Source organism: Coregonus clupeaformis, unplaced genomic scaffold (assembly GCF_020615455.1).
Source record: "Coregonus clupeaformis isolate EN_2021a unplaced genomic scaffold, ASM2061545v1 scaf0442, whole genome shotgun sequence".
In the NCBI taxonomy this organism is placed as follows: domain Eukaryota; kingdom Metazoa; phylum Chordata; class Actinopteri; order Salmoniformes; family Salmonidae; genus Coregonus; species Coregonus clupeaformis.
The window spans coordinates 221,177-233,270 of NW_025533897.1; the positions used below are offsets into that span (position 1 = coordinate 221,177).

The following is a 12,094-nucleotide window of genomic DNA, read 5'->3' on the forward strand; positions in this document are numbered from 1 at the left end:
GCTCACTCTTTTGCTCCACATGACCCAGTTCCTGTTCAATTCTCCCCAAGAGAGTTATTGCCAAGAAAGAGTCCTTTTTGTTATAGTGTTTCCCTTTTATTCCCTGGAGGGATGAACAGAGTGGGTGCATTCAGACCCCTAGGCGTTTGGTTTTCATCCACACCCATACGATTGACTCATCATTTAATGAACCATAAATACCATGGGCATTACATGTTTTACATTTGAGTCATTTAGCAGACGCTCTTATCCAGAGCAACATACAGGAGCAATTTGGGTTAAGTGCCTTGCTCATCTAGTCGGCTCAGAGATTCGAACTAGTGACCCAATGGTCTTACTCGCTAGGCTACCTGACGCCCTAGTTGCATTAAACAAGATAATTTGTATGGCCCATGTTAAGTGCCAACATTATTGAGTGAAGAGAAATATAAAATGTGGTTTTCTTGAGTGTGCTTGGCCACGTCTCCTCGCGCATTCGATCATATAAATCGATTACAGCTGGGCCATGGAGTTGTTAACGCCTCATGGAAAAGAGGTCACCAAACCGAAGCATTCTTTCGGGCAGAAAATATCGGGTTATGTTGTTTAGCCTCCTACAATTCAATATTGCATAGGCGCACATTTTTTTGAGGCTTTTATTACTGCACGTATTAGGCTATCATTCGTTTTGTGGTATGATGACCCAAATAAATTACCGTGAAGAATAGCCACTGACTGCTAATGTTCCCATATGCACGGGAATAACTGGTATAATGGTATCTACCAGATAACGGTATGTAATGGTTAAAGATTAGCTGCAGCGCGGGGCCGCCACGCCTCCCGACTCGACACCTGCATTCCACAGCCCGACAGTTGTCTGAGCAGAGCGAGATTTTCAGACCAGATTAGATGAAAAAAACAAAAACTAATGTGGGTGAAGAAGAGAATGTGACAACTGCCGAGTGTGTGGCTACTGCCTTGGGGAGGCCCTGGCACATGCACCTGTCCCTCTCCGTCTCCGAGGAAAGCCGCAGTTGTCGAACTGGGAGAGCTGAGAGAGCAGAGCGACGCACTGTATATTTGTCTGGCAGAGCAGAGAGGAGAGCACGGAGAGCGGCGGATCCTCAGCCTGTACACGGAGGGACACAGAGCCAGGGCAACATGACTTCATCCTACAATCTGGATTTCCTGCCCGATATGATGGTGGAGAGCCGCTTGCTGGTTCCAGGCGATAGAATGTGAGTCATTTGCCTGTTCTCCTCCCGGTTGCCAACTCTCCCTTTTCGAATATGGTTGTGGTTATGAAAAACAGCTGTCCAATCAATGTGGAAATGTTTGCGCTTGTGTTTAGGGACACTGGAATTGGGTCAGAATTACGCTATTCGCTGGTGTTAGTTTGTGTTTGTGGGGCATTTGTTATCGATGGAGACATTGATTAAAACGAGACTGCTGCGAGACCGACAGTAAAGCACAAGATAATACGGTCTAATAGACAGACAGGACAATGATGAATGAACGGCATTATGAGGATTATAATGATATCCTGGTGAATAACGGCGTCTTTAAACGGTCCTTTATCAGCTGTCGTCAAATTGTTGTTCGTGTAGCCTATCTAGTGTATCTCCTCGCCTGCTGCTGCTATCGACTACATGCACGGAATAACGGGGGAACTTCTTTGATATTTGTGGCAGCCGCCCATTAAAATGTCACAGGGTCTCGCTCGGGTAGGCTAAGCGGTGTGGAGCGGGGTTGCTCGGGGAGCGGGGTTGCTTGGACAGGGTGAGTGCACATGTTGCGGGACAGAGTGGCTCCTATTCTCCCTCTGATCATCCCTAAATACAGTGGTGTGTGTCAGATGCTAGTGATTTAACTCGCGTGCCACACCTCTGCTGTCTTGTGCATTGTTTTGTCATTCTGCACATCTTTGTTTGCAAATATGAGAATAATTCATTTATGGACTAGTTCTATGCTACTTCTATGTGAAAGGGATATTGACATCAGGATAAGGGATATTATGTGAAAGGGAATATTGACATCAGCTTTGCACTGCATACTGTGTATTTTATGAATGCATAGTGGAATAGATCAGAGCATAGGTGAAATTGTGGGGACATGCCCCCCTAATATTTAGAACATGCCCCCCCCCCCATAATTAGGCCCCCCCAGATAGCATATGAACATGCCATAAGCAATGGCAAAATGAGTATAATTCCAGGAAATTAGCTTTAACGGTCGACTTTGGCCTCGAAAAACGGTCCAACTCCTCCTCTTTCTCAATTTTCAAACAGAAATGGGATGTGCCTTTGGTTCATGGATGTGTTATTCTGGTCATGCGCACCCGTGACCGACTAACTTGTTCGTTAGCTAAGCTAGCCACTTGTAGCTAGCCAGTAACCCCTCCAGTATGTGTTGACTTTATTTCACAGGATTTATTTTTGGACGGAAGCTGTAGAGATCAGTAACCCTCCCAAAAAGCATTAAATGACCTAGTATGATGGTACATTGGTCAGTTATACAGTTTAAAGCCTTTACTTTTGTGTTTTTGACCAAAGTCGACCTTTAAAGTAACTGTCCAGTGTTTCCAGATTTCTATGAAATATGACTTATAATTAAATCTAATATGAGTGAAATAGTTTTCCTTCCAAAAAATTGTAATTAAGTAGGCTATGTTAAAAGTCGGTTTTCTGTGTTTGAATGGTGTGGGTGTACTCCAACAACAGAATGGTGTGAGAGTATACTGGTCATTAAAAATATTCATGCTAGTAGACCGCTGATTGGCCAGCTCATCCTCCTCAGAAGGATGACATCATCCTCTATGAGGAAATAGCAAGCATTTTTGAAATGGACTGTTTGCGATACAAGTTTGAGGTTGGATTTTTTTCAGTTACTTTAAAACTGCAAAATGTTATCTCAGACTCATGACAATGTGTAGAATAGCATTATAAAACTGCACATTTTCTCTCTGCCTCATGGCTAAATGTGTTAAAATGCAGGAAGTTAGCTGTTTTGCCCCTCCACTTATCCATCCACTTATACTGTGTTTTCAAAATGCCTCTCCATATACCCCTCAAAATACCCCTCAAGAGAGGCATAACAAGTCATGTCAAACTGTGTAGAATTGCAGGAAATCCCCCCAAAAAACCTGGGGGATAAAACACACAAGGTTATTCAAACCATATCGGAATGCGGAGTGACTAACAACTCCCTGCTTGCTCAAATTTGATTTGGGGTCTGCGGCACGAGTTCTGCTATAAGAGAAACAGAAATCAGATTATACCGTGTGCACAACAAGACACTTAATTCACTTAAGTCCAGAATTCCTAGAACGGGGACAAAGGGAGGTTTTCAGGCTGACATAATGATAGCCGTCTGTTATTCCGTGCACACAGCTGACCCGCGCTCCCCGTGCCTGTCCCATTTACGTCCCCTCGGCTTAGAGCGTTAGCTGTTGATGGCCCATGTTCTAATGGTGAGAATGATTCCCCCCACCCTCTCTCCTCCTCTCTCCCTCCTTCTCTCTCCCTCCCTCCCTCCCCCTCTCTCCGCTCTATTGCCATCTCATGACTCTCATTATGTTGTTAAATGTTGCACATTTAAACGTTGCCTCTCCAAATGACTTTTGTGTATGTGACCTCTCGTTCCAGAGGCTGAAGACACTCTGACCCTGTTGATCCCATCAGACATTGAGCCATTTCCCTCCACTGACCATTTGGGTCAGATTTGTGTGATCACACCGCCCTCTCCATGCCTTTATGCACGCCCCCTGCTCTCACATACATACATACATACATACATACATACATACATACATACATACATACATACATACATAGAGAGAGAGAGAGCATTTTACCTCTCACAGAGGGGTTGGGGGTGGCGGGGGAGCTTCTGTCGCCCGTTGAGGGTTGCTGCCTGCCGCGGGGACCGTGCCGTTAATGCTGGGTAATCTGGAGGTTTTAACTGGAGGGTACTTATCTGTGGCCTCGCTACGATGCTGCTTCTCACCCAGTCATACAGAGGTGGACAGCTCCAGCAAATAACGGTTAGGGCGATGACAGTTACTATTTACACTAACATACACTTTTATATCTTGGCTATTTATTTATTTACCTAGCTCCCAAGTGTTACCGAGCAGTTATGTGGTGTTATGAAATATCATGCACCACAGTATTATTTGTGTCAGGTTGTTTCATGGCTCTATTTGGATTTTAGATTAGAGTCCCCGACTCAGATTATGTTTTTTTTCCCATTACCTTTTTTTTCATTCTCAGAATTATTTTCCATGACTTCATCTAGCCCCCACCACCTTGAAAAGACTGGATAGGTGGAAGCTCTAATTAGCTTATCCCAGAACTAGATGGAGCCTAGCAGTGGTTTCAGATCTGTCAACATAGAAGGGAGAAGGGGTTGTGGAAGTGTCTAGGGCACAACATGCCCACTTGAACTCTTAACGCCAAGGCGGTGGTCCTCTTAATAACGGGCTCCCTGGGAAATGTGCCACCCCTCACCCCAGACTGACTGTGTGTAGGATCTCCCGAGTGTCTCCCGAGTGGCGCAGTGGTCTAAGGCACTGCATCGCAGTGCTAGCTGTTCCACTAGAGATCCTGGTTTGAATCCTGGCTCTGTTGTAGCCGGCCGCGACCGGGAGACCCATGGGGCGGCGCACAATTGGCCCAGCTTCGTCCAGGGTAGGGGAGGGAATGGCCGGCAGGGATGTAGCTCAGTTGGTAGAGCATGGCGTTTGCAACGCCAGGGTTGTGGGTTCGATTCCCACGGGGGGCCAGTATAAAAAATGATGTATGCACTCACTAACTGTAAGTCGCTCTGGATAAGAGCGTCTGCTAAATGACTAAAATGTAAATGTAAATGGATCCCATCTGTTTGACTTAACTAGAACTTCACTGGCCCTGAGGAACCATGACACTGACCCAGTCAGACCTCTCACTGGGAGGCTCAGCAGTACACTAAGACAGTATCATCTCCTTTCCATAATTATCGCAGATAAGTGAACAGACTGGATAGCTTCCATCATGTTGCTTTCACCTGTCATGTCCTGCCAGACCAGTGGTCATGAGGAAAAAAGGAAAGGAAAATACTATTGGGACTCGGCCGGTGGAAATCATTTTCTTACTTATTCTCCTGTTCAGTTGTTCCTGCTTTACTTCACTCCTCCGTCACTAACTCCCTCGTTCAGTCTCTCTCCCCCGTTCCCCTCCTCCTCCCCAGAGACAGCTGCTCCATTCCTCCATTCCTTCAGTGAAGGAGTGAAAGGGTGTATTTGACTACAGACACCCATTTATCATCCCCTATGTACGGGTGGACCACGCCTGTCTTCCCCTCACTCCCTCCATCCCTCCGTCCCACTCAGAAAGCACACAAATCAGGAGTCCAACAGCTGAAACCTCATGTGACAGAGAACATGGGATCGCATGAGAAACGTGTGTCAGGGGGAGAGAAGGGAGAGTTAGAGGGAGGGATGGAGAGGGAGGGTAGGGTGAGAGAGGCATGGGGAAGAGTGAAAGGGGCAGGGAGCGAGTGAGAGGTGGGGCATTGTGAGGAAGGAAACGAGACAGAGAGAGAGGGGTACAATCAAAATGTGAGGCTCAATGAGGGAGGGTGTGAAAGCAGAGTGGGAGAAGGAAAGGAGCGAGAGGGAAGAAAAGAGGGAGGTTTGACAGTCAGGCAGGATGTGGCTTAGTGCCAGCCCGTTCTGGGCAGCAGAGGAGCCTCTGAGTTGAATTGTGGCGTATCTGCTGTGGAGATGGAGGGAGGGAGAGAAGGACAGAGAGAGAAGCTCCTCTTGTCTTCCCCCAGTGGGACTAAGAGAGGCCTCTCCATTCTGTCTACTAGCTAGTTCACATGCCTGTCTATAGTAGCCTTCAGCCCCAGTGGCTATTTACATACACAGTCACACTGTTGGGGTGTGTCGTCAGTACCGTTGGAGGTCGCAATGTCCTCTAGTAGATTTGTTAACCTTTTTCACCTTTATTTAACCTGACTGAATCATTTGAGTGTGTGTTTGCGCCAGTTGTATGATGATTTCTTCAGGTAGGTGGACTGGTTCATGTCAACATCTGATGAAAACATTAGTGTGTGTGTGTGTGAGGCTGTGTCATAATGATGAATCTTTGAGCTGGTGCGACTCAGGAGCGGTTGTCAGTGGCTGACACTGTCGTGTGGAGGGGGTGATGTATCACTGCTGGGGATGTAATGTGTGTGGGGGGGCATGCACGCGTGTATGTGTGTGTGTGTGTGCTGGGGCTGTCTTGGCCCAGCCCTCTGTGTCCTAATCTGGGTTGGATTAATTAGCAGGCTAATTTGGCTGGTGTGAGAGAGAGAGACACGGGGAAATGAACCACTAATGACTGACTCATTACTCTTACCTCTCTGGGACGTCATGCTCTCCATTCAGCACCAGACAGACAGAACAGATAGAATGGATACCTTACCATGTCTTCTAGCACTGTCTCCATCCCTCTCTCTCTCCTCTCCTCTATCCCTGGTTTCTCGCCTCATAAGGAATAACTGATTATAGTCTTCTCGTCTACAGGGAATAGCTCAAATGCATAGGATTCTGATTTTAATGAATAGATTCGTTTGGCATATCTCTCTCTTTCTCTCTTGAATCCTTAGAGGAGAGACCATAGTTTTCCCACTCACTCACTCACTCACTCACTCACTCACTCACTCACTCACTCACTCACTCACTCACTCACTCACTCACTCACTCACTCAGCCATTCCATTGGCAGGGCTACACAGCTCTGCATTGTCAGAGGGAGAGTTTACCTCATGCATGCCTCGGCGGCCCTGTACGCCTCCTTCCCTCCTCTCCTCCCTTCCCCTTGGCTTTCTTTACCTCTCTGCTTCTCTCTCACTCTCTTTATCCTTTCTCTGTATCTTCCTCCCTACCTTCCCTCTATTTTCTAAACATTTGAGGAGCCTTTCTCTCTCTCGCTCTCTTTCTCTTTCTCTGTCTCTCTCTTTCTCTCAATTTCAATTTAAGGGGCTTTATTGGCATGGGAAACATGTTTGTCTCTGTCTCTCTCGTTCTCTCTCTCTCTCTCTCTCAATCTTTCTATCACCCTTACTCTCTGTTTTGTATGGTAAACACACACACACACACACTACACCGCTGGGTAGAGAGCTGTCAGGGCTAACCTTGGCTCCTTGACTGGGAACGCATCCTGATTCAGGGGGGAAACATGAATAGCGTGTCAGAAAGCTGCAACCTTTATTTGACCACAGATAGAGCAGCAGAGTGAAAGCATTAACATGGAGGGGAGAGCTCTCTCTCTCTCTCTCTCTCTCTCTCTCTCTCTCTCTCTCTCTCTCTCTCTCTCTCTCTCTCTCTCTCTCTCTTTCTCTCTTTTCTCTCTCTCTCTCTCTCTCTCTCTCTCTCTCTCTCTCTCTCTCTCTCTCTCTCTCTCTCTCTCTCTCTCTCTCTCTCTCTCTCTCTCTCTCTCTCTCTCGCTCTCTCGCTCTCTCGCTCTCTCGCTCTCTCGCTCTCTCGCTCTCTCTCACAGCTTGACTGCACTCAACAGTAGTGCACCTACAGTTTCCAACCCCCACTGTACCATAACCCTCTATGTCCCACCGATTTCATTTCATCCACGTTTCACTAAACCAATTCCTCGCTGCAATAGGCCCTTGCGTTTGGCATGGTGCCAGAGGGAGCTTCTATGGGCGTGATAGATGTGTGTGTTAGAGATACTGTAGTGATCGATGTGTGCATTGTGGAGCGCCACAGAGTAGTGTTATTGTGTTTTGGAGGGGTAGAGGGAGGGGGGGAGGAGGGGGAGTTGACGGGTTTATTGAGAACTGTGATTTAGTGCAGTGCCCCGGGACACTTTGATGCAGTTAGAGAAAGAGTGAACGAAAGAGGAGGAGAGGAAGGGGAGAGAGGAGAGAAAGAGGAAAGAGAGGAAAGCTATGTAAAAAAGGAGAGAGGAGAAGGAGAGTAGGCTGGAGAGAAACGGATCACTTCACATCTATTCCCCCTCTCCTCTCTTTCACCATGTCTTCCTGTCACCATCTCCTTTTCTCTCTCTTCCTCTCTGTCGCTCCCTTTCTCTCCACCCTACTCTAAGATGGAGTAGGATGGCAAGACCAAGAGAGGTGAGGGAGGTATGAGATGGTGACAGGAAGAGATGGTGAAAGAGAGGAGAGCGGGGAATAGATGTGAGGTGATCTGTTTGTTTCTCTCCTGTGTGTCCTGAGGGTGTGTGCAGTCATAACACTGATCTAATCTGCACCTCTAGAGGATTCTTCCCTCTCCCCATCCCATTACACACACACACACACACACACTCATCCATTTATCCCTCTGTTTTTCCATCCTTCTATCCATCCATCACCATGTATATTTTCTCTCCTTTCATCCCCTCCTTCCTCGTTTGTCCTCCTCCTCTTATCTTAGAAGTTGTGTGTTCAGCGTGTGTTTATACTATGTATGACAATATATGTCTGTTATCCTACTGTATATGTCTGTTAAATATGTAGCTACTGCCTCTGGTGTTGCACATAGAGAGGGAGGAGGTATGTAATGGGAACATCAGCACTGAAGGGGGGAAGGAGGGAGAGAGAGGTGGAGATGGGAGGGGAACGGTAATTGTGTATTTCCCACTGTCAGCAAATCTTCATCTAGGGATGTGTGTTTCCCATGGAGGGAGGGAGGGGGAGAGAGGGAGGGAGGGAGAGAGAGGGAGAGAGAGAGAATTGTGATGAGTAGCACTGGATCGAATAAAGCATTTCTCAGTGTGGAAATTGTGTGTGTGCATGACCTCTTTTCATGTGTTTCCGGCACTTCACACACATCCATTGGTATGTGGTACAGAGGCTCACTTCACAGGGTGAAAATGGCCCCTGCATTCTAAAGCTGCTACTTCTTCTCATTCCAGCCAACAGCGAGTGATTTGAAAGGAGAGAGATTTCCCCCTTTCAAACGGCACAGCTCAGGAAAGGACGACTGTAATTTGCCACAGAGACATGAGGGATCGTTAAAGCCATTGATTCCTCATTGCTCTGCGCTTTTTCCACACGCCTGGAGAGAGCGAGAGAGGGGAAAAATAAGGAAAACAGTCCCCCAGATGAAACGCAAACATCTGGTGCATGTTAGACCCTTAGCTGCCCTTGGAGAGATGTAATGTGTACGTGTGTACCCGTAGTTGTGTCCAGCGGTGTTGAATGTCTGATTCCCCTCTAGCGTAGAGAAACAGAGAGCAGCCTCTCTCTCCCTGCAGTCAGGTCATATTGCTCTGTTACTACCATTGTTTCATTACTCCAAGCTGGTTGAATGGCTCTGGACAGAGAGGGAAACTTCAGGCACTGTAGCAGAGCCAGTGGCAAAACGAGAAACACACTTCAGAATACCTTTTCAGTCAGGTATTACCTAGTTATTTAGTTTAGTCATCAGTTAGAATCAAGTGTATTGTTCAATACTGATACAGCATGGTATGTTAATACAATTAACGTTTGACTGGTGTTCTGTGTATTGTGTTTCCATTATTTAATCATTATTAGATGCAGCTGGCTTAGTTTGCCATCACAATCCTGGGGATTTAAAAAAAATGTTTACAAGGCTTTTTAAAATGACTAGGTAGCTCTCTGTGTGTGTGGCAGCCTCTGGGCTGACTGCGATGGTGATTTGGACCGTTGCCCTCATTCTGTTGTAGCTATCGACTGGCCGGCCTACATGACAGCTCTAGTTTCACAGCCTCGGGCTAACACACACACACACACACACACACACACACACACAGTGGCCAGTGCAGATTATTCCATCAGTGTTAGTAGATGTTCTTACAGGATTTTCAGATTACCATGTTGATTTAATCCACAACACTGATACAGTCAGTTATCCCCTGTCTCTCTTAGGGCAGGGCAGCAGTGGGGATAGTTGCGCTGGTTTCACACTGAATAGCATTGACTAGCTTGGGCTTACTGGCAATGAGAAATGAAAGCAGTACGCTCTCTCTCCATCTCTCTCACTTGCCCTCTTTATTTATATTCTGCATCCTCTTTGTCTGTCCTTCTCTGCTCCCATCCCTGTTTTTCCTCTCTCCCTCTTCCTCTCTCCCTAATTCTCCCTCTGCTCCCCTAAAAGATAGAATGGTTATTACTGTTAGAAGTGCTTGCTGACGTCGAGTTGGGGCCCATTATGCCGGTTATGAGTGGCCTGTGTGTGTGTGTGTGTGTGTGTGTGTGTGTGTGTGTGTGTGTGCTGTAAAACACTGGTCTGATGGCTCCCATCGGTGTCTCCTCTCGCGGAGGCTGCCGCCGCTCCTCTAAAGTTCAGGCAATTACATTTTCCGATTGGGTGCATAAACAATCACTGCAATCTCTCTGAGGGTGTGGGTGTGTGTGTAGCTGTGTTTATCAAGGCCATACACCTTTTTCCCAGACAACCACTCACTGCATTTCTGAGCAATTGCTGAGTAATGTCACATACAATACTGAGCTCTTCAGAGTTGAATCACTCTTGATACAATACTCTTTCCTAGAACAGGAACATTCAATCAATCAAAAAATATATTTTATATAGCCCTTTTTACATCTGTTGGACATGTATAGCCTTAAACCCCAAAGAGCAACGCAGAGGCTCTGAAAAACGTCCTAGAAGGCAGGAACCTCGGGAGAAACCAGGCTCCAAGGGGTTACCAGTCCACTTCTGGCTGTACCAGGTGACTAGTGGGTATTGTGTGTTCACTATAAGCCCCAGTGGAGTATTCCAGTGGGAATGGCAGAACAGACCAGGGTAGGGCAGGGCCATGTGTGAGTTTCATGCTGCCATAGTCCTGACAGGATTACAGCTGTCACAGAGCAAATGGAGGGAGGATTGGAGAGACAGGGCCTCAGGGGAAAGAGATGCTGCTTCCAGTCCTCAGCCATAGACGGCCATGCAAAAACACACCGTCACTGGAACACGGGGTGTGTGGGAGAGGAGTGCCTTTCCTATAGGTCAGTACATAATGTATTGAAGCCTTTCCTCAGGTTCCCATGCATGGGTCTTTGTTTACAAGAATTACAGTGTCTAGGTTTCTCCAAGTGTTCATGTGTGTTGTAACAATCAAGCCTGATCTGCTACATTAGTTTGTATTGTAAAATCGACGAGCTCCATCCAATGTTGCCTGTCTATATTTTTGTTCTCAGTAATGTGTGTGTGTGGTTCTCCGTAATGGGGACTCTGGGGAGAGCCTCTAACATGGGGGTGGTGGGGTGGACCCCCTTAAGTGACCTAAAAACCAGAGCCATCAACCTCCTCTCTCTCCATCCCTCGCTTTCCTCTCTTCTATAGGACTATTACTGCAATCACCTGCTCTTAAAGCAGCACTAATCACAGTGCAGTCGACTAAGCCACATTGTTGTGTATCCATAATGGGTTAGCAGTTAGTGGTTTGCCACTGTGAGCACCTGTGGTCGTAAAGGCCTGTTTTGTTATCCAGTGTTCAGGAAAAGGGTTGACCTCTTCAGTAATGGCCCATCAGCAAGACCACGGTCAGACTGCACTCAGTTTGTATATATGTGTGTGTGTGTCTCCTCAATCTCTGAGTGGGGATCCTTAATAAATACAAATATATGTGTGTGTGCCTGCCTGCTTGCATGCGTGTGTTCATTCTTTTGTGTGTGTGTGTATGTGTGTGTGTGTGGCCCCTGGGTCTCATGTCTGTGTGTGCATTAATAAAGGCCTAGTGGTGTGTAGCCCCCTTCCTGACATCCCCCCGTCCCCCTGTCCTCTCCCTGCAGTAGGGGGCAGGAGCAGAATACCGGGGACCGTTCCTCTTCCCCCTCCTCCACTACTGGATCTGTTGGTTATGAAACAGGGTTGGTGTCCCAAATGGAACCATTTTCCTTATATAGTGCAGTACAAAAGTAGTGCACTTTGTAGGGAAAAGGGAGCCATTTGGAACACAACCAGTCAGTCTGTTCAACTGTAATATCTGCCTCCTTGGGTAAGGGCATACACAGGCCTATTTGTCTCCTCACGGTAGAGTGTGGGAAGACAGGGAGAAGAGGAGAAGGTCATTCTTGGGGATATTGCATTTCTATTAGTCTGGCCCTCATGTGGGCCTCTGCAGCCTTGCTTCCACTGACAGACACCGGGGGAGAGAGAGAGA

The 12,094-nt window shown here is 47.0% G+C and overlaps 1 protein-coding gene across 24 annotated transcripts in view; it reads left to right on the forward strand.

Annotated features, from left to right (window-relative positions):
- LOC121559430 (CUGBP Elav-like family member 2) overlaps nucleotides 1–12,094 on the forward strand; it is a 166,055-nt gene that overhangs the window by 68,654 nt on the left and 85,307 nt on the right. For 3 of the 24 annotated variants that reach the window (XM_045215427.1, XM_045215428.1, XM_045215441.1), the window contains exon 1: nucleotides 786–1,217. The exons of 4 other annotated variants lie outside the window; for them this stretch is intronic. In XM_045215427.1, coding sequence (XP_045071362.1) covers nucleotides 889–1,217 — 329 coding nt within the window. In that variant the 5' untranslated portion in view covers nucleotides 786–888. Of the gene's footprint in view, nucleotides 1–780; nucleotides 1,218–12,094 lie in introns of those variants that run through there. 17 more of the 24 variants (XM_045215420.1, XM_045215421.1, XM_045215426.1 and 14 more) reach the window with 12 other exon arrangements.